This window comes from Ischnura elegans, chromosome 5 (assembly GCF_921293095.1).
Source record: "Ischnura elegans chromosome 5, ioIscEleg1.1, whole genome shotgun sequence".
NCBI classification, from domain to species: domain Eukaryota; kingdom Metazoa; phylum Arthropoda; class Insecta; order Odonata; family Coenagrionidae; genus Ischnura; species Ischnura elegans.
In genome coordinates, this window is record NC_060250.1 from 74,451,993 (window position 1) to 74,479,880 (window position 27,888).

A 27,888-nucleotide genomic window follows, 5' to 3' on the forward strand; every position below is an offset into this window, starting at 1 on the left:
CGGAGTCGGCCATATTGCTCGAAGGTGGAAATCATTATTATTGTTCATATGAAATTTCTTACACGCCTAATTTGGTTAAATCCTGGTGAATAAGGCATTAATGAGTTACCTATCGGAGATGTAGCCGTTGTCCAATGTGAGATACCCATCGTTATCATCAATTTTTGGGAGAAACAAGTGAGTAAATACATCAATACAAATAGTAGGTTTTCTTGCAAGTAGAGCATATTTTATTCAATAACCCTTTAGTTTGGAATTAAAGTAATGTGTTTACAGTACTTAGGTTGATTTTCAAATACGCGTGACAATGTATTCAGCTGTGCTGGGATCTTAGAGGCATAGAAAGGGAAAGAAATGACATGATCTCATTACCATTTTAGGAAAGTACGAAGTACGTGGACAAGGAGAAAATTGATCAATGCTTTGCGTTTTCGATATGTAATTTGTCATTCCAATAATAATTATTAGATTTCAGTATGCTCACGTTTTATTGTGACGCAGGTGTGTTAGTCATCGAGTTAGTCATTGTTTCCTCATGGTAATCTGTCATTTATGCCTTTCGATATCTTGTGAATTAGGATTTCCGTTGGTTTTATTTTTCAAAATAATGTATTTCTGATAGCAGTATCGACTTCGTATCCTCTTATATGCGGCGTATGGTTATTGAAAAGTGAATTATGCTCCACTGTGACAAGGTTTGAATTCCATCTTATTGGAATCTTTTATAGGAGGGGAGTCCATTCTCTTGTGCATATATTTCAATCTCTATGCGATTGCATATAAATAATCTTGCATTGTGTTCTATTTTTCATTTTTTTTTCTTGTATAGATTGGGCGAAGTGGAGAGCAGCAATGCCGTTTCTGCCGCCGCCTCCACCGCCTGGGCCTCCACCGCCCCCATCGTTTAGTTTAAATTCCAAAGAAGCTCCGAAGCCATCTGGAGGGGGTCCTGATGGACGTGATCTACTCTTGCATTCTATTCGACAGGGTGCGAAGTTGAAGAAAACGGTCACTAACGATCGTAGTGCCCCATTAGTTTCAGGTATTTGTCCGTATTTTAAGTATACTTATAAAATCAAAGCTTGTATAAATTCATTAAAAGCTAGAGGTTGCTGCCTCCAAGCTCTATATATTTATGTGAGAACTTGGTTTCATAGAATTAGGAGGCTGCGATCATAGTTGTGTGGGAAATGCTCCATTTACAGTCATAATCCCGGGATATCCCTCAAATAGTCTTTTACCATTACTTTGTTAATTTGTTTTCATTTACCAAAGCTGGAAGATGTTTAATGCGTTGTTCTGTTGAAACTGTATTTTGTGTAGACAGGAACGGTAATGTGGAATTCTTAACATTAACAATCTAATGTAGCTGTCACCATATAGAAAAATCATACTCTCAGCCTGTTTCATTCATCCATATATTGTGACAATATCTACCTTGTCAGGCAAAAACAAGATAAGTGGGTCTGCAACATGTGATACTAATACAAAGATGAATGATCCCTTTACTATTTTAATGTTATTGACACTTATTGCCAGAAATATATCAACAGAATACTTTTTTATATTCAATGGATGGATTAGATGGTGTTTAAATGGGACACTGATGGGAAAACCTATTTTAAAAAAAATTATACTTGACTAGGTGAATGTCCACAAGTGCGAAAAATTGCAGCACTATTCAGAAAAAGAATATGACTAGAGAACAATTACACAGCCTTTGTTTTGCTACCATGGAAGCATGATAAGTTCTTGAGCTGCTATTTCCTTGGTGAAGGAACCACCTTTATCGCCCTATGTTTGGAGAAGTATGGTGGCGAGAGTCAGAGAGAAAGTGGGTGTGTCTGTATTCACTGAAGAGAGATTTAGTTTATGTCTAGATGTAGGTCAAAGGTAGGTGTGCATATCACACGACAATCTGCCACCGGGAATATTTTGGGCATATACATGTTGGCCCAACATGCTAAGGACACTCCAGCACCTGGGCATCTGTCTTGGCCTCCACTCACTCTCTCCTTCTCATACCCTCTGCATTCCTTGACTGAAACTCAAGACCCTGCTCTAGCCTAAATCATTAGCATAAGTCCTCAATAAAAATGAGCCTGGCACTTCGTGCGTGACGCTTTATACAGTTGAGGACCTCAAATCTGGAATCCAGAAACCCGTAAAACCTGAAATCCAGAACATTTGAAAATTCCTCTGCGTAGTGTTTCGACTTGTCACCTCGTGGCACCACTCTCCAAGCCTTGTTCTGGGATGAGTAGGAAGTTAGCACATGCTATGGATATGTTCTAAGAACCTTGTCAGGGACACATAAGGATATCAAATATTAAGTACAAGAGCCTGAGCACATGTATAAATTACTAAATATACTATGAAGACCAGAAATCCAGAAGCCCTCTGGTCCCAAGCTTTCTGGATTTGAGGTCCTCAACTGTATTCTGAGAGGTCACAAGACTCATTATACAAATGATAAAGGAAAAGTTGGTTATATGACAGAATGGTTGCTTGTCTAGAGCTGGGCTTGCACAATGCGAATGTTGACAGTACACCGTTGAAGGCATATCGCAAAAGACATCTGTCTGAAAGGCCTATCAAGACTCACCCCCTCATCTATGGCAATTCATACCTCCTTTCAGGGTGACTTGCCTCCATTTTTAAGAATAGTAAATTTTCAACTGGTAATATTCCTCACAAGAAATTACCTGGTAAAAAAGGTGGCAGAGTTAGCAATAGTCAGTATTTCAATGATTGAGTTAGTGGCAGGAGGTTCAGACCTAAGGCAGCAGTTTCAGGTGCACAATTTATTTGTCTACTCAATTATAGCTACAGTGTATGCAAATTGACAATGTAAAGGAGAGGGTGAAGAGAGAGCACATTGCCCTTTCTATGAAGAAGGCACCTGAGGAGCATGGCAGTTTTTTGGACATTGGTTGTGCTGCAAGTTATCGTACAACCAGTGGGAGGTATTTATTCACCAAATTCGAGGAGGTGGATGGATACATTGTGTGAGATGGAGTGCCATTAAAAATGTTAGAGTTAGGGAATGTACTTTTTCATTTAACAGATGAGTGTTGAAGATTAGATGTGACATTATCTGATGTGCTGTACGTGCTTGAAATGGAGGATAATTTAATTTTTGTTGGCTAATTGGAGGAATGAAATCAATAGCATACAAGGGTAATTAGGAATTCTTTAAGGGATGAAAGAAATTATTTCTTGCTCATAGGGTAGACAAATTATATTATTTAACAGCAGGTAACAGTTTTACTCGGGAGAAATCAAGGAGCAGCTTGGTTAAATCAGTGGGAAAGGTGAGCAAAGTAACCATAATTAGGAGGAAGGTGATTGCAAGTCAGGATATCATAGTCCAAGATTTCCTCGTGTTGCCAATTGTAGCTTGAACCATCACCTGATGAAGGACCTATTTGGGTTGCATTATGATGTTGACCATGGAGAGGTAATGTATATAGGGTTGGTGCAAGCAGCTTATATGAGCCAGGAGGTTCACCAACTACCAGATGCAGGAGGAGTGCCAACCACTGTAGAGTCGATGCCAAAGGGGGAGCTAGATGAGGACACCACTGACGTAGAGGAGGGATGTCCTAGCCTGGAACTGAGGACAAGTCTGACATGTAATCTAGCATGTTGCATGGTTTCAAGCAGCTGCTGAGAGACCACCAGGATCATGGTTCCTAACTCGGTGGAAGAGGCACTCAGTGGAGCTCAGGCATCAGAATGGGGTGCAGCCATGAGGAGATGAAACACCATCGAGGATGAATACCTGGATGTTACTCAAAATGAGTGAGGCCCGAAATGTAGTGGGTTGCAAGTGGTTATTTACTTTGAAAAGGGATGTAAAGGGCAAAATCATCATGTATAAAGCTAGACTTGTACCTCAAGGATTTAGACAAGTTGATAGCTGGGATGGATTATTAAGAGACTTTTCAGTCCAGTGATAAGGAGGAGATGCTTGAGAATCCTGTTAGCTGTAGCAATAGGAAAGAGTGCAAAATTGAACAAATTTATGTACTTTCTGTTTATTTAATATCCTTTGATGTATGGAACCATGCAGATCCATTGTAAAGTGAACCGTCAGTAAGTGAGGGTCCACTGTATATGTGGTATGCTGCTAGTATGTATTTTGGTGTATAAGATGTGCTGTGAGCTCTGATGTGGTCTGTCCTTTATGTCTGGTATTTTCTTAGTACCTCTTAAATGTATGTATTTTGATAAAGAGGTGCTTAATTGATCTAATTTGCATTTTCAGGAAAAAGTGCAGCTCCTACAGCTGCTCCATCAGCCAGATCCTATGCTAACAATGGAAACAATGAAGTCAAGAGCAATGGAGTACCAGCTGGAGGCCTTGGAGGATTATTTGCTGGAGGAATGCCAAAGCTCAAACCTACAGGTCGTGCTATAGGTAAGTGGTTGTTTATTTTTCTTGTTGAGTACCAAATGAGTTCACACCTTTCATTGGGCTTTTCTCTGAACTAGAGATAAAGGTTGGGTCATGATATGGCAAATGGATTGGCAACAGCTCTCTGGGAAAAGGAAATATTTCCTTTTACGGTGACCCTGATGTTGCAAAGATTCTGGTGTCTTGTTATGTGGCTCAATCCTTTCATAAGATCTCTGTTTATCTAAGTCTAAATACTTAAAAGCTAGTAAAAAATCATTCAACTGTGGTATGTCACTATATGTGCTAGTCAACAATTGAATAAACAAACATTTTCTACAAAACCATTTCAAATTGAAGGAAGAAGTTAACATATTAAATTTAGAGATGAAAAGATAGTAAAGAAAAGAGAACATGAAGAACTGCATAATAATACAGTGTGTTAAGGCATCAATTTCAAGACATCAGACAAGGTAGGTTGGCAAGATGAACAGTTTAATTAGAATCCATTACAAAAATCTTGACGGCTCTTCATGAAACTGTTACATTAGTTCTTGAGATCTCTTGTCGATTTAAAATAATGTGAATTAAATGAGTGAGAAAGTGAATCCAGAAATAAAAAATAGTTGAAGTGCAAAATAAACAGTGAAGTGAAAGAAAGTTAAGAGAAAGTAAGGACAGCACAGTGATACAGTGTGTTAAAACACCAATTTCAGGACATCAGGAGATGGCAGGTTGACAAGAAATTAGAAAACTATCAGATTAGTGCTTTCAGACCAATATGTTTTGATTAATTTTATCATAGCAAATTCAGGACTTGATTATTAGCTACGGAATATTCATTTCGATACTCTTGATAGCTCTTGATGAAACTGTTGCTCTTTATTTCTATTGTCTATCAAATATTATAAAAAATACTCCTAATTTTACAGTCAGATGAATGATAACGAACAGAAATCTATGCATTTGTAAATGTAAATGGAAACAAATGTTCTTTTAATTGATTCAAAAAATGAAGTGAAGGTAGTATATAGAGAAATTTTGACAATAATAATTATGTATCTCCTTGATTTAAAGTCCTAATATCATTTAAAGATCATCCTTTCTCTCCAACCAAGTAGGCTTTGGTATTTTGTTTTGAGTAGATTTGAAAACTCTTCTTGCTGCTTGAAATTATAATAATTATTATCACTGTCAGGTATAAACGACAATATTTGAGACAAACACTTAGTGGTTGTCTTATTTAAAATTAAATCAATTGCAAAATTCCTCTTTAACAAAACTAAAAAGTCTAAAATAATATTAAAGGGTAAAAATTACATTTTTATAAAAGCCACGTTTTGTAAAAAAGGAGAAAATAACTGCCTATGGCCTCTTAAATTTTTGAAAATTTCAATTATGAATGAAGAGAAAGTAAAATAAGTTTTAAAAGAACATTTCACATAACAAAAACGGAAAACGTGGTGCTCATGTGAGATTATAAAATTAATACATAACTGCTGGTCAATGTATATTAGTCTCCTAGCGAAAGCGAATGTAATGATACATGCGCACCATGTCTTTCGTTTTATGATGTCTGAAATGTTCTTCTAAAACTTCCTTTACTTTCTCCTCAATCATGTACGAAGTGGAATAATCAAAACTAAAAAAATTCTACCAACGTTATTATTTCTGCTATCGCTCAGTGTGAAATGATTCAGCCACGTGCATAAACAAAAAAATTGTGTGCATAAGAAAATTGAGTATGAGAATATGTGGGGAATTTTTTAATAGCTGGAAATTTGGAAACTGAAAAATGATTGCAGGCTTTCCCAGCATACCAAGTCGTGGAAGGCTATTTGGGAATTCCACTGGATTAGGTTCTCCAACTCCATCTCGGCCGACATTTCGATGAGCGAGTTGTCCATCGTCATCAGGGTATGCCCTGACAACTCGTTCATGGAAATGTTGGCCGAGACGGAGTTGGAGAACCTGACCCAGTGGAATTCGCGAATAGCCTTCCACATATTTGGAAACTACCTGGAAAATGACCTATGCCCAAATGCCATGGAAACTGTCATCCTTGGTTTTACTAGTCGATGTATTTGTTCATGACCTTTGCAATTTTTCAAGAAAGAGTCCAGGGATAGTTGCTGAGCTTTGCAGATTTTTTTTTTTTTTAATATGCTCATACCATGCCATGGGAGCAGTCACCATGCGAGAAACCTTCCCACTTCTATATTGGGATCTCTGTCTTCAATGCTTATCAGCACTTCCTCTATAAGACAGTTGTCGGTTTTTTGTTTTTTAATTTGGAATGTGAATAGATAGCTAAAAATTCTGACTGGTGCTCAGTTAAGGAAAATCGCTATCACATGCACAAAGTGTTAGTTGTGTTGAACTTGAGGAGATAGAAACTGTGCAGTCAGAGGGATAGCTCAGCCCTGTCAACCCATTCAAAGGCCTAGTAGGGGCCTCTACTTTCTCAGTATTTTTAGTGCTCTGAGGTAGCTGTGGAGGAAAGGAATAGGTTACTGTTCATCCTTCTCCCACTGAGCTTTGATGCAATTGGATTCAATTTGGCTCTACTGTTTTAGATTCTTGAGTCATCCTTACATTTGTTTCTACTCATCCTACTGGCCATGATGGTTCCCTTTTTTATGAAGTGAAAACTTCGTTTTATTTTACACAATCATGGGATCCTGTAAAGGGGTGAAAGAGCTGTCTAGGTGGTCATGTATCTGTGGATATCATAAATGAATTAGTAAATGCAATATAAACGTTTATTTCATTAGTATGTATTTCATGAAATATGGCTAGCAGCATGTGATGTGAATTCTTCTGTAAATGGTTCCAACCTTTCAGTATACAGATTTAGTTCTCATGCCCAAGATCAGCAAACAACCAGAGGGATGATTTTAGTTTTTAAATTTCATCTGGAAATGTAGAACAAGAGTATTTCGGACTTCGGAGAAAAACTACTTGGCATTAACATCTTAAACAATCTTTGACTGGTTCTCATGTCTCTGAAGGGAGGCCCTTCAGGGTATGGACTTTGAGGCATGGGTTGATCACCTGACAACCAACTCGAGAACATAATGAAGGGTGGTCTTTCAGCAGTGATAGCAGCGAACGGTCAAAAGACTTATGATTATACTTCTAGGTTTACTGCTAGTACTATGGATAGATGGCATGTTATTAGAGGTTTGCTTAGATTCCTTGTTTGGATTTCTCTAAGGATTACACTTACCTTTTAGGTGGAGTAAGCCCTGCCACAAGTAGCAGCAGTAGTAGCAGTTGCAGCAGTGGATCAGATCATGTCAGTCCTACCATTCCACAGGTATAAAAAAAAAAAAATTTCTTAAGTCAATGAGGTTTTCTGGGTGCTTCAATTATCATAACAACTGTTTTTCAACTTGTTGTGGCTCTTAAAGTTATGTGGATTGGTCATTCCACTTTCAACTCCAGTATGGTTCCTGGTATTCATTCTAAGTCTCGGTCTTGGCTGTTGTAAAATTATCCTTCAATAGAGCCTTAATTTTTGGGGAATATAACACACAGTAAATATGATGAAGTAGGTTGCAATGTAATATGTTTCTAATTCCAAGTGTAAAAAATTTCAACATATATTTAAACTTACGGCAATCAGCAACAAATTCCTATGCATGCAACAGTAAAAAATACTGGTCCGACTAATGGCCCAGGACTCAAACTGAGTGTCTATTGAGCAGTTGAATTTATGGGGAATTTTTTTGCTGACGGAAGCGCTTACTCCCTCTTTGTCAGATCATCCTGGACTGGGAGATTTCCAGCCCTGGCAGATTATCCCCATCCTACTTTCATTCAAACCCATTCTCCTTTCAATGTTGCATAGATTATCAATTCTGTCTTCCCATATTTTGATTATTTAGAATTTTCGAATTGCAAAGCACCTTTTACTTCTTTAATTAATGTTTGGTATTTGAGCAAATTGTAGTGACATATTTGAAGTTATAAGTGTAAGGATTTCTTCTTTATTATACAATTATTATGATGCATGCACTGAAAATTCTATACATTTTTATGTAGTTTAAAAAAATGATAAATATGAAAGCAGTGTGGGACATGTTGAAATAATGATGCAAAAATAAATTGAGATGATTTGTAATTGCCAAACTTTATTCATGTAATTACGTATTGAATCTGATTTTTTTCAGCAGTCGGAGACAGGCCGGCGAGGATTCCCTGCTGACATAAAAAATCGTGGGCCTCCTCCACAACCACCCCCTTCCAGTCAAAAGCCAAATATCTCTTCAGTACGTATTATTTTTTTGCTCCTAAAGAAATTTTCTTTACTTCTTCTTTTTACTTGTTGGCAGTTTGAAGATTACCATAGTTTTACTTGCCAGTGATGTTAATTGGATAGCCTCTACATATTTCGGAGTTGAACTTTAGGTGTTGCTTTCAAAGGAACATCTGTGTATGTACACCACTGACTGAAATAAAATTGTTAAGACTTCATATGCATGAACTTATGGATCTTATCTGCAATATATTAAGTAATTCCACTGCAGGAGAGAGACATATGGAAAAAATTTTTCACTATATTGAATACCAGTTTCATGACATTTGTAATGTCCCCTTAGAAGTAGCTAGAGTTGCTTTGTATTGATTTTGTCCTGAAGTGAGGTGTACCCCATTGCTAGAGTTTCTTAAGGCACCGTAAATTGTCTATGTGCCTTTCATGCTTAAACAAAATGAAAAGCCTTGAATATATCGTACTTTTCACTGAATCAGTGGAGAATTTGCCTTATAAAATAACCTTAGCATTCTCTTGATAAAACCTGAACTTGCTGATTATAAGCAGGGCCTCCATATAAGCAATCTCTCACATGGTGTCCTTATGTTCACTCTTATAAGATACTTCTGAAATTTAGAGGCCTGTTTGTATCTGAGCTGTGTATGTAAATAGCTTCTTGTCCTTAGAATGAAATTGATTTCTTTGTTATGCGAATAAAATCAATTTGTAATCACATCATTTTAATTAATCAATTTGATTTGCTTTTTTTATCATCTGCACAGAGTGCTTCAGATTCAACCTTATCCAACTCCAGCCCTATGACGGCCACAAAGAAGACAGGCAATCCTCCACTTCCCAGTAAACCGCCAGTGAGCAGTTATGGGAAACCAAATGTTGCTCCAAAGCCACCAGGTGCACCAAGGCCTCCGCCACCATCAGCGAAGCCTTCTCCTCCCCCCAAATCTCCCGGTAACTCCCATCCTCCCCCTTCTCTTCCTTCGAGACCTCCGAGTGTGACGCGTGCACAGAGCATGCGTGCCCCGAGGTCACCCGGACCACTGCCAAGCCCAGAGTTGGGAGATTTCAGAGGTCCACGCTTCCAGTCTCAGGATGCTCTGCACCACATGTCTTCAGCTGCCCCTCCTCCCCCCCCTGCTCCCTCGTTTCCCCCTCCGCCGAGGACAGCGACACTCCCCTCGAACCTGAACGGTCTCCAGCAGGCCAATGGTGGGGTGCTGCATGCCAAGGGTGCTGCCCCTCCGCCTCCCCCTTCGTGTCCCCCAGCAGCATCGCTGGGCCATCGGACTGCCCCGGCGCCACCTCAGTATGCTCGACCATCACCCCTGCGGGCACCACTAACAAGGCCGCCACCACCACCCAGATCTGTGAATCCCCCCCTCTGTCCACCACCGCCTCCTCCGACTTCTGCACCACCTCCGCCACCTCACAGGACGAATCCAGCTCCGCCTCCAAAGCAGGCAAAGCTCCCTGTAAACGTGAGTGACTATCCTTGTGTTCATTTTATCGAATAATAAATTCTAATGGGATTTACATTAGAGGAGTCGTTAATTATTTGCTTTGCTTCTGAGAACTTCCTATATCTCAATAGTATTTAATTTTTGTTGTATTTACCATCATATTGAACTAGTTAACTGGATGTTGTCAAATGGCAATATTAGGTGTATAAATTGAATCACAGTTATCTGCAGTAGAACCTCAGCGTAAAGAAATTTAAGTGACCTGTAAGGTAACAATTCTATCATTGTGATATTTGCTGGTGTTAAGCATAATTTTTTTCTCTGTGTTTTCCATGATGTTGGAGGTTGTAATCAAAGCATCAATGAATCTGACGGAATTCATTAATATTGAATGCCTTCATCATATTAAGTTGTTAATTGTGGTTAAAATTGTAAAGATATTGGTTGTTCACGATGCACATGAAACAAAGTTCATAGAGGCTTATACTCTGTCTTTACCTTTTTAATGTGAAAAATGTCATGTCTATGAAAGATACTTCGCTTACAGTTGTTTGAATTGTTGGATACGGCATCCATACATATATTATGTGGAGTCAGGCGGCATACATTCTGATGGGTTTTTGTGCCTGTACATCTCTTGTACCCTGGGTGATTGAAAGTGTAAAGAAAATATTACAGTGGAACTCCAATCTATCAGTTTTCAAGGGGATGGATGTAAAAAGTTATGAATGCAGGAAATTTTGACAAGGGTGTATGGAACAGGAAAAACTGTTGCAATTTCTGACTCCAATTCCTTATGACCAATCAGAATGCAGCAGACAGAAATCTTGGTGATTCTATTACTTTCCTAATCCTTAGTGCGAAATCCTTAATCATTGTTCAATCGTGTGGTGCAATCGTTCCACTGTCCCTTTGTGGCACCCAAAATAATGGCGTGTGGCTTCTCGTTATTCTAATGCAGCTCAAGAGAGCAAACCGTATGGCCTAGAGTCATGCTAAGTTGTGGAGCAGGCCAACTTAGAAATGACACCAAGCTCACTGGCAGGGCAATTGGTTAATGTTGTCTGGACACTCATTCAGTGAATTTATGATTAGTTATGCCTGTGTGGAGTTCGATAATGGTGGTACAAGGAGAATAAGTTTAAAATACCGTATTTGCATGAATCTAAGATGAGGTTTTTTCCCTCCCAACTCCTGCTTAAAATAGAGGTTTCAGAAAAGTCTTTGGAATGCCAAATTCTCGCCTTCAAATGAGGTTTGCCTACTCTATTGTGGATTGCATAATCTAAATTATGGATACCCAAGTTTGCCGCTGGATAGATTTCCATAAACTAAACACTTGAAAAATAGGTAAATTCCAGGAAAAGAGCATCATTTTACAGTTTCCGAGCAATTTGGGCTCTTTTCCCCTCAGCTGCCACAAGCCAAGTACATATTGTTCTTAAAAAAATAATATGAATAAGAGCCACATTCACTAAAGCTACATGTTTGGTCTCATCACATTTACTGAACATTTTTTCAAATACAGTGGAACTTGATTAGTATGTTCCTCCTTAGTACGTTTTCCTCCTTGGTACGGAGATTTCTCTCAGTCCCGGTACCATCTGAATACAGGTAAAAGTATTTGGTTAGTACGTTTGAAAAAATTGAGCTTTCCTGGTCAGTACCCTCAATTGCTTGCCATGACGCAACCCGCAATTCGTTATCGAGTATCTTCTTAAGGGTCGTAAACCTCTGAATTCATGGTTTAATTTTTTATTATTATTAGTCATTAACATTCTTGCATTTATTCCACATCTCTTTCTATGACCGTGATTTATCCAAATGCATTTCTCAATTCTTGTGAGGTGATGAATAATAAAATGCGGCCATTTTTCGGTAATTTCTGATTGTGCAAAGCTGCAGCCAATGAGAAGCCCCAATTTTCCCCACCCCAAGCTCCTCACCTTCTGTTGCCTTTGGAGTGCCACACTCTGCAGTGGTGCAGCGAGGGGGTTTGGGGGATAAAAACACCCCAGAGCTCAGAGAAATTTTTAAGTTTAATCCATTTTACTTGATTAGATTGATATTACTATTAGAATAGTGTAAGGATTAATAAAATATCCCTCATAAAGCCGTAAAACTCACCATTTTGAACCATTTATCTTAAAATTCTGCAAATCTCGCACCTACTGCTTATCCTGGTGGGTCTTCCATACCCCCACACACGCCGGTATTAGTTGCACCTAAACCCCCCCAGCCTCAATTCGTAGCTGCGCCCCACTGTCCCTGTGTCAAAAATCAATATCAACAATTTTAAAAATGTATGAGTTACGATTTTACTTTTAGTTGTTTATTAGTTTTTAATTATTTGAATTTTCAAGAAGAAATCATAATGTCTTCCTTTGTGTACAGCCTTCAGCATGTGTTGTTTGTTGTTCATTTGAATTATTTGTTCCATCCATTCTTACTAATAATTTATTTAAATAATTGTGATATATTTTCCCTCTGGAATTGATATGAAAAACTGGCATTTGCTTGTTGTACTACGTATATGAATGTGGTGTCAATTTTTACTCGTTGAATGATCGTCAGTGATTATGGTTCTGTAGACCCTTTGTACGGCTCTCTTCTTGCCCTGTGGATTTTTGGGAGTTATGTAGTCTGTGGATTGTGCGTGTCTTTTTTTGTCCAAAGTTCTTTTGTTATTTACACTCCTTATCATATTGATGCCCTGTGATGTGAATAACTTTCCTTTGAATTTATCTCTTGGCTTACTAAGATGTGAGTACTTAATTGTGTCAATGCTAAAATATTTGGATTATTTAAAGATTTTGGTTTCTCCCTTGTTTTCGAAAAAGTTAAAAAAAATGATAAATATTTATTTTAATATTTATATTAATGTGAAAGCACAAAGTTCTTTTTTAATTAAAAAAAATTGTTAACTGAATTTACTGTCCAATTTCATTAGTTAGAATTTCATCTATCTTTGCAAAAACATCTTATCTTTTTGTGAAGGTGTTCCTATCTTTACAAAATATGGTGACTTGTAGTGTTTTATTCTACCTCAACTATTTTTTGATACATTCTATCATTCCCTGGGTAAGACTTTTGTTAATTATTTTATTACCCAAGATGTATTGTTTTTCTCTGAGGACTGCAATCATTTGTACTCAACAAACCTACCTTATATTCCTATGGACAATGAGGAGGCCCACCACTTTATTTTTCACCTTTGCCTTTTATTTCCTTGCACTGTTGTTTCTCTAATTACTCCAAATTTTATTTACGAGTAAATTCCATCATCTCTTGTGCTTTGTCTCATTGGGCAATGTTGGATTTTTCTTAATAACTACCCACCCAAGCAAAATCTTCAAACTTTAATTGAAGCGTTTCCTTTTTTATCTTCTCTAGGCACCACAGGCCCCAAGTGGAGCCCCACCACCACCACCTGTGAGAAACTCATCCATGCGAAATGGGTCACAATCTGCAGGTGAGTTTGATGCTTTCAATGTCCTAATAATTTGTTGAGGTTGTTGAATATGTCAACATTTCAATTCCAATAATATAAATATAATAGCCTTAACAATAAAAGTGTGAAATTAGCAATTCCTGCTATGCATCACTTAGCACCCTGCATTTTCATCTTTTCCTTTGAATTCCAATGATTTCTGTTTCTTTGCGGTGTAGTGTGCTCTTATATCTGCGTACAAAATTTTAATGGATTGCCATTTATTACAGGCCACGTTAATGAACATAGCAGAGAGCATTTGATTCATTTCAATTTCCAAGTATTCTAGTCTAAGATTTTGATGATTTTGGAAATCTAACGTAAACCAACTTAATTGTTTTCCGTTACATATGGAGCGCATGATTTTGCACTTAATTGTAGAAATCAGGAACCAAAAATCTTTTTCTGAGTGGATGTTACCTGTGTCATGTGGAATACAAATACAAGTATTTTCACAAAAAAATTATATTTAGATTATTATTAGGCTAAACTTAAACAATAAACTCACCTAACCAATACTTTCATCATTTAAATTTTTAAAATAATTAATTGCTTTTAAATTTTTTATAGCTATTGTAATTGCTTTGGGGGTGATGTGAGCCACAGGTTACCTACTCCTGATATAACTCTAAATTTTAATTTTAGGATGCATACAGTAGGCTATTGTTAATACGAACAAGGTTATTTCAAAGCAAATTGTAGATCCTGACGAAAAGGTCAATCCAATCTTGGGTAAAAGAAACATTATTATGAAATTACAAATTTCAGTCCCGGCCCTAGTGGTTAAAAAAAGAACTTTATTACAAAGTTCCACAAATAAGCGACAGCATTTAGCAGGATATGCACTATGCTACGTTGTAATCATTGCTCTACGTTTAAGTTCTCTTCGTGCACTGTGCCCAAAACCATCTTATGATTCTTTTTGTAGTAGGAGAGTATGCATGCAACATCATAAAATAAGCTTCATTCCTGTGGAATCATGGTGACCCACTCATTACTGCTCGTAAATTGGACGTGCATTAAGTCCTCTTCTTACAAACTTCAAGAGTTACAAACATTTGAAAAATTCAAGCATGTCCGAAATTTCAAATTTAGTGTCTTTGGAGTTGGCCGATGCGATGCGGCGTGGCATAGAGGAACTCGCACTTTGGGCATTATCTGAACAAGGTATCATTTAATCCATTGTGCAGTCAGGAACTGTCAGCGTTTCACCCTTTCTTTCTTCCTGTGGATAGCTGTTTTTTTCGGCTCCAGCTGCATCCCAAGTGTAGATTGATTAGCTTGTCACAATCATCAGTCAACACACAACTGTAATGCAGTGTAGCATTTTGCTGGATAGCAGCACATTTCAATGCCGTACATAGGTTTATCAACTCACGAACAAGGTCTGGGAATGCATCTTTTTCGTATACCGAGGACTTAATGTATTCAGAAATATCTACCGTCGATTGCGTTATGACGCATGCTTCAATTGATAAAACCAAGCGAAAGTTATTGTATTTATATATTTGCACGTATTTTAATTGTGTATATACAAATAAATTCACAGGTAAAGAAAGAAAGGGATAGGAACAAGTAATGGAAAAAAGAAGAGGACAACGGTGCTGTGGTAGATGGAAAAAAGCCAGAAATCAGAGGGTAAAAATGTGGCCTGACTGGGACTCAAACCCAGAACCTCCTGGTTGCTGGCCAGGTGCTCTACCAGTTGCGCTACCAGGACGCTTAGATTCACCATGATTTCGGCAGGGGTTTATGCATAGGAAACTCCCTTTGCTGTGGCCCACAAGAGTAACCAATAAATGGCACTGGGGCAGGTCACCACTCACCAACAGAAGGAATGGACGGGGACACAAGGATGAAAGGAAAGATGCATACTTACACGATAGCAGGAAATAGACAGGAACATGCGTTTCGGGGCACGCTGAGCCCAAGTGAAAAAAGCCAATATGGCTGATACACATGTATATTAAACACATGACTCTCAAGCTAATTAGCAGGTGCGACTTTAAGTGCGGCATATTGAAGGGACTAGAAATTTTTACGAAGTATGTTTTTTATTGCAATGATTCTTAAAAGAAACATTTGTACAAACTTGTTATTACAAAACTCCAGTTTTTAAGTCCTGCAAACTTCGTAATAATGAGAGTGTACTGTATTAACTGTAGTGAGGGAGCATCAGTGTAGAAGAAAGGAAGGGGTCATGACAGGTTTCTGAGGAAATTTACTCCTAATTTTGGTGCTTGAGGAGAGCCCTCATACTAAAGGTATGGGTTGGCTTATTGGGAATGTATTACCATTCTCTAACTGAAGCAAGATAATGCATGTGATGAGTTCCCCTCTCTCCTTCAGACTTTTCAGCCCAATATTTGTGTCTGATGAATTAGTTCTTGGGCGATAGAGTTCAAATTCATTAGTGATACCTTAAAGTTTATGTCATTAGTAGGGTTGAATGTTTTCAAATTAACTAATTTTTCAGTCTTCCATTTAATAATGATGATGCTTGTGAATCTTCTCATTAACTGATTTGGAATTGTACTTTTTCAGCTGACTTTGAAGCTCGTTATGCGGAGTACTTCCATAGCGTAAAGGATTTCCCCCTGCCAGAGCGGTACACCAACTGTGTGAAGGTGTACCAAAGCAAATCTGGTGAGTTTTTATTGTATATTATTTGGATTCTTAGTATACAATAGAGATGTAGTCAGTACATTTTATTCCAAAAATAGTGTTACATTTGGAGGCTTGAGAAAAAGTTTTCCACTTTTTTAAAAGTGGGAACTTTCGCAAGAGACTTGTTGGCACTTTTTTGGTGTGCCGTGACTTTTTCTGATAAACATGACTTTTCTGGACATTATATTTGTCATGCCTAAATTAACATTTGATGTGGTGATCACTCTTTAAAAAAAATGCACCCTCTGAACCAATCACTCCATGTGAAATGACTCTATACATGACGGGAAGTGATCCCAAGGAAATGATTGAATTCCTTCGTTAAATCTGTATCAGAATCAAGGTGGAGAATATCTCCTTTGCGACAACTTTGTCTGCTGGTGAAAGAAAGAAGGAAAAGGAAAATTTTAGTTGATTTGGCTCTGTATGAGCTGATAAATGTGATTGATCAGAGAGCTGATGATCACTTGCTGAGCTCCAAAAAAAAGTGAAAGTGGTCCTTTTAGTGTGGGTTGTATGACCACAAAGGCTGATATATTTGATTGAATTTCATAGTGGTAGGAAATGTAAAAATTCCAACAATTCTTTTTCAACTTCCTTGTTTTTACAAATGGATCCTTAAGTTTTGCTGTAATTTTTTTCACAGTAAATGCTGCTTCAACATTGAATTTTTGATTATCAATAACAGCAAACTTATTCAAAATACCAACATGTTGACTGTGTAGCATATAAAAAGAGATGAAGAAACAACCTAGTTTGACCAAAATATTCACAGGACCAATATTTTCATGCTGCATGTTGTACCATTTTTAAAATGAAAAATCACCACTAAAGTGTAAAATATCAAATCTATTGAACAATCATCATATGAAATAATGTCTCATCTGCTGTTTTATGTGTATCTGAATGTTTTAGAAATTATCAATCATATCTTTATTCTTCTTTATTAGAGTAGTCTAGAACAAAATGCAACTCACCAAGTCTTATCATCTTGCAGAAAATATTGAAGGAGAGAAAACACTTAAAACTTTCAAATGGAATAAAAATATTATGTCTGCAGTCCTAGTGCTAACACGTGCACTACCTTTCTTGCAAGCCTCAGGAGCATAAGTTATATCTAGAAATTATATTCTATGTCCTACATTCTATACTGTATCTCTCTGCTATCAAGAGAGTAGACGGGGGGCAATGTCCCTCGCAACCCCCTCTCTCTACCCCACTGTTTTATTTTGATAAAAAATCTTAAAATCCCATTCAAATCTATCTAAATAAATTCCTGCTTTACGTAATATTTTTATTAGAATTATTTAAGGATTCTTGCTGAAGATATATCAGTATATCCAGAAAAGGAATTGTGAATAAGATATTTGCCGCTAAAGCTTTCTTTGAAAATTTTTCGTTCATCTACTGAATATGTTATATATTCCAAGTATGTTCCATTTTCTTCCTCTGCTTCTCCAGCTCTAGTAGTGGGTGTTAGATGACAAAGATATTTTAGCTCACTTTCAAAGCTTGATTAATGCAGTCCAAGAAATAATGAACACACATATAGAATGTCCTGCCTCATACATTTTGATTGATTCTGAATACATCAGAATGCCCAATAGTATGGAGATTATTTCATATGTAGTATTACCAAATTACGAAGCTGGAATGGTGTTTTTAGCTTTTATTACTTTGAAAAATGCCTTGCCATATGTCAAGAGGTCCGTGGCCCTATACTCGTCTTTCCTTTTCAAGTTGGGATACACACTCATTGGATTATAATTTTTTACGCTTCCATGTCCTGTAAACTTCGTTTAAATAAACATCAGTGGTAGCCATTTTCCTTTTGAGCCCATTGATTCTTATTTTGCCATGTCATTCCAACAGGATGAATTTGATACTCTGAATCTTACTTGAAGGAAAATGAATGATGGAGAGGTAATTTGAAAGGCTTGGTCTCCAATCCAAAGACTGTCGTGGACCTAGCAATATTGGTCCATATTGTCAATATATTGGTCTCATAGTCAATATTGGATTTGTTTAGACAATTTTGATGCCATGGAATTGAATGCATGGTCACATTTTTTTATTAATATTATCCCTAGTATATGAATATGATGTTCCAATGTTTGTTGATTATTTATGTAAAGGTGTCTAAAATCTTTGGCTATGATTAATGATAAGTTGTTGGCATCAAAGGAAATTTCATTCAATTAACCGAGAAATCAAAGCATTATCATAATTTCAAGAAGTATCCATTTGATTGAATGTGAAGTTTTCTTGAATTTATAAAGCAAGCATCTAAGAAATGCTTTTGTTATCTTTGTTGAATGTTATTTTAATATATATTTGGAGTAGAAATCAACAGTATTATCCATCGCAGACCCAGTGGAAGAAAGTATCTCAAAAGCCTTTAAGCAGAAATACTGTTTTTATATTTCCTGCTCATTTGATCTGATAAATATTGTGTTGAGGTGCATCTACAGGACTATAGGATGCCACAAAAGACTTGGATCAAAAATCAATATGTATTCAAACCACAACAAAACAATGTCTAAAATACATCCATTCACACAGAGTGCAGTTGAAGTTATAGCCTGATACATAGCAACATTACATTGTGCTACTATCACATGTCATTCATAGTTACACAGGGAGTAGGAAATAACAAAATTGAGGGATTGGTCCTTCAACATATTGCAAGTATTACTCTTGTAAATTTTGTTGTTTAAATCGGCTTTGATCTTTTTCAGTCAATATTGGATTTGTTTAGACTTGTATTGTTTTAAATTTTTTTTTTCAAAATGTTAGTGACTTATTAGGTGAACATTTCCTCAAAATTGAAGACTATATTTTCATGATGTTTGCATTTTACTTGGTGACTCATCATGATTTCTTCTTGAAGTATTGGAGTTAATGAATTTCTTTTTTTATTTTTAGGGTACAACAGGAGAAATACTGGTCGAGTACCAGATATGAACGGTATGTAAACAAGACTATTTAATTTCCTATTTTATTTCTGTTCATTGCTATCCATAGTTTCAGTGTTTAGCAAATAAGTGCCAGTAGCATAGTTAATGATGTCTCAAACGGAATGAAGCATTTTCATGATATTATATGTTTGTTTACCTGGAGGAAGTTTCTTGCATTTTCCCCTTCAAAATTTCACTGCATTTTTTGTTTTATGGGGCAAAAAAGTATCCAGACAAATATTGTGTGGCCACTCTCACCCTGCGAGAACATTGGTCTCCTCTTTTGTTATTGGCTTGGGCTTGATGTTCTAAGGTCTAAGAATTGGTTTACTTGATCAATTATCTTGCCCAATACCATTTGAATTTTCTGATTGTACTTTGTAATTTTACTTAAACATTTATGAAACACACTACAGGCATCCCCCGAGTTACGTATGTCTCGACTTACGTAAATCCGTACTTACGTAAGTGATAACCGTATTTCAAATGATTACGTTAATTTTCGAATGCGAGCGCGAAGAAGTAGATATTCACTCGTACAACCTATGGTAGAAAAAATATCGAATAGTTATCGATTTTTATATGTGCTAAAAATAACGAAGTGACCCTTTTTTGTCATTCCTCGAAGGAGTTTCCATTAATTTCTGTAGAAAAATCGCTTATAAATCCCAAGTCAGCAATAAACGTGAAAATTTGCAGTTCTAGCGATGTAAGTGGTTGCGCTCACTCCAATACCGTACAGCTTGTTACACAGCATACACATCCGAACTCCGACTTTCAACTATTTAAGAATTGTATCCTTAAGTTTGGACATTTCCATCTGTGGAATTAAAAGAAAAATAAGTTCAAGCAGAAATCTTTATTGCGGAAAAGAATTGTTTAGTACCCACGTAACGGCATTGAAATTTTGAGTGCTGGCAATGAACGCCGCGAAAAAGTTAAGAAAAAGTTGACACACGATATTAATTGCGTAATTGTTTCATATTTCTGGCGGAAGATTTTATTAAGCTGCATTTTCTCGTTCTCTCATATTGTGTGCAATTGTAAATGAATATTGCGTCATTGAAAGCTTTTCCCCACTAACTTTGTTTCACGTTAATGACGGAGTTGGCTGAATAAAAGCTCACTTTTAATTAGCTTCGTGCATTGGAAATACTCTTCGATGTTTCCTGCGAAGTAAATATTCAAATGATGATATTTTCATGTTATTTTATTGAGATATGAGAGAATGAAAGTATGTTTCCGTGCGTTAAAGATTGAGGGTATATGCGTGTGAATGTATCTAAGAATATAATAATTAACTGGTATTTTTTTGTGTGTTATTTGCCCGTAATCCTATACTCTCCTCCTACGTGTATTAACTGTGACAGTGAAACCACCAGATTCATCGATCAACGTAATATATTAAAGGCAGATGATATAATGACTATAGGTAGGTAGGCAATGCTTTCTTTGGGCCCTTAGATCGCAGTGTAACATAATGAATCAATTTAAGTATTCAGTTTAGTAATGTAGCGTTGACATACCGTAATTTCCCGAATCCATGCGATCGGTCAACTCTGGGAATAATATTACGCATTTTGATTGGCAATGCTCGAGATGCAACTCTCAGACTATATCAATGTTTATCGATTTTGTATCTAATAACGTAAGAATACGCGGTAGAATTAATGAATATCGCAGTGAATTGAATGAAACTTCACCGAGAATTTACCACGCATTTCTCCGCTGAGAATTTCACCGCGCCGATCGAAATCTCTGAAGCAGTAACGCAGAATGTTCGACTTACGTAAATTTCGACTTATGCATAGTCTGCCGGAACGCATCTCTTACGTAACTCGGGGGATGCCTGTATAAATCTATGTGTTTACATTGTAACATTATTTTTATTATCTTCTCTTTAATGTCTTACAAACATTGTTATTACGCAGTTTAACATGTTTTATAATTTAAAACTCGGGAGCAAAAACACATCTGCACGCCATGGCTATTACAATTCAACTCCCCCTCTTTGCCGTTCACAACAATCTCCGTCCACCATCACTTGCCTCATTGTTCCTCTCCCACCAATTGTCACATCAACATTCTCCAACTCAACTCAACTCAAATAAAACTCGAAATTAATTGTTACAACATATAAGTAGGGACATGCAAAATTTGGGGTTATTTTGTAGCCAAAAGTGGTGTTACAGTGATACCTCTATGTAGTGAACCTCTTTACATCATAAACTTCCATACTTCATACCACCCCTACAGTCCCATCAGATTTACATGTAAATTTATAGGCAAACCTCTATGTTGTGAACCTCTTTACCTCATAAAATCTCCATACTTCATACCAAGGATACACCTCCGAGACATCCTAACTACCTCCGAAAATCGTATCAAGACAACTAGAGACCATTAATGAAGCCACGATTATGTATATGGATTGACATTTTCAGCGATAAGTTTTTCACCCTTTTTTTCTTATACACCTTTATTATGTTGTGATTTTCACATTAACCATTAGTTATGGCCATCTTGTTCCATATGAGAGCATACCTAACAGTAAGTAAGAAAAAAGATATCCAACTATCCTAATCATTTTAAGTGACTGTTGAATTGAGAGAGATCACATCATTTTCTCTCTAATCATGGTAAAAATCATGCGATGGCGCTCACTTTGTGTTATCATTAAATAATAAATATATGTTCAATAATGCATGCATGTTTATTTAAACGCATAAATTTAATGGTTTAAAAGAGAGTAGTGCCTTTCATTTCCAAAGGATATGAAAAAATGGTGCATATCACTAAAACGTCTCTTTAGTGAACCTCCATATATCAAATTGCCTAAATTTTGGTCCCCTCAACTACAATGTAAAGAGGTTTTACTGTATATTTGTACAAAAGTTATGTTATTTTGCCCTGAAATCAGTGTTATTTTAACACCGAAATAATTTATGTTGATTGAGAGCCCTGCTTTCAGTGGCCCACCCATTACTCTAAATTTAGGATATTATTGACCGGGGATAATTTAAGCAATAATATACTAGGAGTATTGACTGAATTCACCTATTTTACTTATTTTATCCTTTGCATATCCATGTATCCAGCTTACATAGGAGAGAAATTGCTTTTGAATGTGTGTAATTTCAAATGAAATATTGCTATTGTGTTTAAGTTGTCTTCTTTTAGATTTGTTCTCCTCTATGTTAACACAGTACTATAGCAGGAAAAAAATCTTTCTGAGTCCACATTTGCAGAGGGGATCCAAATTGCTTAAAAGGCACTTAATACAAACGATGTATCATACAATTTAAGCCCCTGGATTGCTTTAATTATATCCACTGAACCCCGGGAATTTACCTTTTGTAGTAATTTCTGTAATCCTCCCAACCCCAACATCAACTTCTCTCTCTCCATTGATTCGAGGCCATGAGTTTTTTGTCTTTAAGTCAGGGTACACGTCTGCAGTCGAAAATTCTTGGGGATCAAAAACTGAGATCTTTTCAAGTACCTATTTTTCTGCTTAGGTCTTCTACCATAAGAGAACTAAGTTTGGTTGATATCTTTTAAGCCATCTGCATAGGCATTGACTTTACAACAGCTGCTTTAGAGGTTGTCATGTTTTGCAAATGTAATAAGTGGTTTTATAAAAAAAAGTGTTTTTATAAATAACCAGGAGACTCATTTATAACTTCCTTAACTCTTTCGAGGTGGTGGAGTTCTCTCCTTTGCATGAATTGAGGACTGAGCTCTATGAGACTCTTCAGTTCCCTCTATATGGAGCATTTATGTTGAACATTTGTTAAAAAAGGTCTTTCGAATAATCGCACGCTCGCAACAACAATTTTTTTTTCGATTTTTCTAGTGGGGACTTCGCATTATCTTGGACTCTGAGGGTAGTTGGTTTCCCTCCTTTCGCAGTTCAAACCCTACCAGCGGCATTGGTTTGCTGTCAAATCATGCTTTGTTTATATGAATTAGCTATATGGATGATTGTTGCTTGCACATAAATTGCAGACTTCCAATTGAATTCCTCGTTTTATTCTGAGAATTTTCTAATTTTGAATGAAGCTCTATTGTCAGTTTTAACAGATTTAATGCATTAACAATTTCTATGTTAATTTTTATATTGAAATTGAGATATTAGTTAATATTTATGGTAGAATTTTGTTTATGTATTTTAAAGCTGCTCGAAAGACAACGAATTCAATTCTTAGTTTATATTTTTCGAGAAAGAAGCATTTATGTATTTTGCAAACAAACTGAATGAACAATTGTACCACTGCGGTCCCTTACTACGAAGAGGGGTAATATAAGACGAGGGGTCCGGGTACCTGCTCCCGGATTTCGATAGTACGGCCTAAGTCCCACTAGTTAGGTCCTGAAACTAAGACTTTGCAAATCCGCGGCCATCATAAAAGGAGGAGAGTAAGGAAATGTATATTTTCGGCATTCGTTCTCCTGTGTAGAAAAATATCCGTCAAAAATTTGAGGCTCTAGTCTCCCAGGTCAAGAAATGTCCTGCCGCATATTTTCGTCGTTAGTAGCTAAAGGGTAAACTCTCTATATGTGTGTGCATTAGGATAGTTTGAGCCCTCCAGTAATTTGAGTGAGTCAACCAACAGATCCCCATGGCATTTTGGCTACTTTTTAGATATCGTGTGAACGCGGCTTAGACATCCTCCTGACAAACAAGTCGCGTTATTTCCTTGACTTTGTTTCTTCGTGGAAATCATGATTTTTTCTCTGCATTGTCCGCTCACCAATGCGTTGAATTTCAGCGGGCCGCCGTTCACGGCACAGTGCCGTGAAATCCAGAGTCGTTTCGTCGGAAAGCAGCCTGAATTTTCACGGATCTTTGCCGGGAACAGCAGCCAGCGATAAATCATTTCGGCTGAAAGCTGCCTCAATGTAGCTCCGTGTGTATTTCATGGCATAGACGGTGCACGGCCGCTTTTTGCTGCTTTCAGACGAACCGGCTTTGCTCCGGCCGTCTTTGCATCGGCACGGTACCGTGCTTTCAAATAGCCATTGGTCTCAATGGATGTCTTCAAATGAGTTGAATTGTGCAGTTGATGGCACGGCGTTGTCGACGGTCAGCAAGGCGCCCATTTCAATCCAGCTCGGCGGTGTGCCGTCTATGGCGTGAAATACACTCAGTGCTACCTTGAGGCTACTTTCAGACCCGACGACTTTTCGTTCGGCAGCCGTTCTCGGCACGGCGCCATGAAATTCAGGCGGCTTTCAAACGAGACATCTCTCTCGATTTCACGGCGCTGTGCGTGAACGGCGGCCCGCGGAAATTTGTTGCGTCGGAAAGCGACCAATACAGAGAAAAAATTATGGCTTAAATATACGCCTCGATAAACAATTTTGTGGGAGAAGCATGAGCAGAAGAAAATAATGATGAAAATCGCACCTGAGTTGGTGAAAATCGCCCATGAATTGGAGAAAATCGCTATTAAAACGAAATTTGCGTATTCGTGGGAAAACCCTGGAATTCGTGCCAAAATTCGCATTATCGCATTTGCGACTTTTGCATGTCCCTACATATAAGTGTCATTGGGATGCCTATCCTAATATTATTACTAAAAAAACTTGCTGTTTAGAATTTTTTTATTTTAAAATTTCATTTTGTCTTATTGCAGCTAAACAACCTGCACCGCAGCCCCCACAGCTGCTTCATGTGCAATTGTCAAATAAAATGTGGACAAACGAGTCATCTGTCTGCTAACACCAGGAATACTGCTTAAGAAAATACTACCTTGGAGAGCCAATGTTTTTTCTTTCCTCTGCACTCACCCCCTAGTCTTCCACCACAATCAAGGGATTGGACAGTGGTCTGAGATCATTGAGGCAATGTAAGGATCTCCAAGGGATGCTGTTTTAGAATTCTTGTTACAAAGGAAAAAGCATGTCGACAAACTTTGCAAGGAGCCTCCATGTTGTTGCAGTGTTTGAGATGAAGAGTGATGAAAACCTTGAGGCATTGGAATGGTGTGGTTTTTTCCCAATATTTTTATCAGTTTTTATGGGAAAGTCATAATATGGCTGTGATAGCATTGTTTGAATTTCCCTATGACCTTGTCATCCCCTTTTTTGCTCACTGGAAATTCACTGCAGGTTTTCCCCTGGAGTAATGGGTCGGGAAAAAATTAATAGGGTGTTAGTATGATGTCGTATGGAAGTGTGAAAGTCATTATGTGAATCATTTTTGAGACAGTTACTTCATTGCTCATCCCCAGTATTGTGTTACTCTCATTAGCTTGTGAGGTATGAACAACTGCATAAATACTCCCATATCAATACATTATTTTATATTAGAAAAATGCTTTTTTTTAAGATTAATATAATCATAAATTACTAAACAATCATCACCAAATAAACATAGTAGCTTTATTGACACAAGTGGATTATGTTTAGTGATCCTTAACGTCAAAGAACGGTGACACTTTGACAAATCAAATCATTTATTTCATGTGATAATATTGTATTAATTTGAGCTCATTTCTATTGGGCAGGCACAATATTTGGTTCATGTATTAAATATTAATTTATCTAGCCTTTTGTATAGGCATTGTCATGTCATATGCTGATTTGTGGCATATGTTAGTACATCTCAAGACTGCAAGGAAGAAGCCAGATGATGGAATTTGCATTTTCAGCATAGTGAATCAATTAAGTCTGTTTGTAAGAAATTCTCAGGAAACAGCGTACCCATGAGTAAGTTTCCTCCTGTAGATGAGGTAGGCTCATTCATATGCTTGTTAAATTTTAGGAGAGAATTTAGGCGTCTGACCAAAATGTTTTCTGTTTTATATCAAATTGTTATCGGATGTGATTCTGAAGTGTTTAATCCAGGATTTGCATTGAAGTTTGTTCACACTGTTTTTGATTGACATGCTTGTGTGTAATCTAACTTCTTGTATTACCATCGTCCACTATTCTGAACCATAATCTGTGTTCATGTTTAAATTTCTGTGCTAAGAAAGTGGTTCATAACTTTAACATTTCATCGTATGATTTGAAAATACCATACCTGGCTGATAAGACAAGTTGCCAGACCCTTTCTTATGGTAATGCTGCCCCAGAGTATTCGTTTCACATAACAAAACTGTTATATTTTTTGTAAAGATTTTAATGTAGCTGCAAAAATATTTCAGGAAATGATATGAAGTGTTAGGTATGTGGTTAATGTAATCACTATGGTGTTGGAGAAAGACATTTTAAGCTGTGTTGGTCAGTCTCAAATTCTCTCTTGCTCTTTTAAATACTGTCATTAACTATCATAATTCTAACTGCCATGCTCAACCTTGATATTTAATTGGCATTTCAGTTTTTCCTCCATCATTGAGTGTTGATTTGCATGGTCTAATTGCACAACTGGTTAGCTCATCCTTCTCCTCCTAGCTGAAAGCAACTGGTAGTTAGGTTGTTTGTTACTGATCATATCTGGTTAAGTGTGTTGTGAAGTGTGTGGTGTGGTGAATGAGCAGTCAAGTATTGTGTCAATTCAATGGTTTTACTTGAAGCATGGGACATATAAATATAACGTTGCTTTCTTCTGATGGTAAAATGTGATTCTGAGTTAGGATCAGGCCATAAATTTTTTAGATTAAAATTTTCCTAATTTTGCTGTCGTCTTATGGCATCAGCATTGAAAACATGGCCTATTGGTTACAAAATCACGTAGAATCAGGCTGTCCTGTCCCGACCGCAATCTTTAAACGCTGATGCATTGCAAATCCATTGAGTACAAATGAAGCATGGTTAAAGTTGGTATGAGTGGGTTATATATAAAATTATATATATATATACACACACACACATATATTAATATTATGACTGCATGATGGAATTCCCAAGCATTTCGTCGCTATTGTTGGTCTGTTGGAGTTGGTGGCAACTTCCTAGTCACTCCTTCTCATTGTGTCCCCTAGATGCCACCAGCTTCCGCATGGCACTAGAGTATATCCTCTTATTGTTTTTATGAGGATTAAGTGGCGAATGGGCGAGCTCGAGAAAGCCTTTAGCCAGTCTGTTGTCAGTGCCTATAGTATTTTGAGGTGTTTTATGTAAATATGTACAACTCTGTAAATAAAAAAATGTAATAAGGAAATTATCTAATGTAAATGCAACCTTGTAACTACTATTTTTATTCTGACTAGGAAATATAAAGAGTAATGTTAAAATAGTGTTTCATTTGTTTCCCTGATTCAGAGACTGTAAAATTTCCTTAGTGAATGAAAATCCTTTGAGTTAGATAAGTGAGACTAATCTAAAACTAATCATTGGGAGGGAATAGTTGTCCAATGAAAGCAATCAGATGCCTAGAATTTTCATACCGCAATGCTCAATATTTGAAAACATAATCATGGAAATAAGTTCACTCATCAGCCAAGGGGGCTATACACCACCCCCATTGGTTCTCATTTATTTATTTTTATTTATCTCCGACTTAAACTGTAAACAGTGCTTGAAGGCCTTTACAATGGAGGATAAACAATACACAACACAAACATCCATGCCCTGGTTAGGGACCACCTACCCAGGTGGGATTCAAACCCACGACCTATGGTTTGGCAGCCGAGGACTTTACCCCACCGCCACTGATGCCGGCAAATGAATTTATACTAGGTAAAATGGCT

The 27,888-nt window shown here is 37.1% G+C and overlaps 1 protein-coding gene across 2 annotated transcripts; it reads left to right on the forward strand.

The window, feature by feature from the left end:
- Window positions 1-3: 3 nt before the first annotated feature.
- Window positions 4-27,432, forward strand: LOC124159065 (WAS/WASL-interacting protein family member 2-like). 2 transcript variants are annotated; one of them, XM_046534579.1, is made up of 10 exons: window positions 4-177; window positions 830-1,042; window positions 4,271-4,423; window positions 7,636-7,718; window positions 8,578-8,673; window positions 9,440-10,153; window positions 13,529-13,607; window positions 16,170-16,271; window positions 19,218-19,259; window positions 24,889-27,432. In XM_046534579.1, the coding sequence occupies exons 2-10, from the start codon at window positions 853-855 to the stop codon at window positions 24,972-24,974; spliced, it is 1,545 nt and encodes a 514-aa protein (XP_046390535.1). In that variant the 5' UTR covers window positions 4-177; window positions 830-852; the 3' UTR covers window positions 24,975-27,432. The 2 variants fall into 2 exon arrangements, with proteins under 2 accessions (XP_046390535.1, XP_046390534.1); XM_046534578.1 differs by having other exon boundaries at window positions 5-177; window positions 8,575-8,673.
- Window positions 27,433-27,888: the final 456 nt, after the last annotated feature.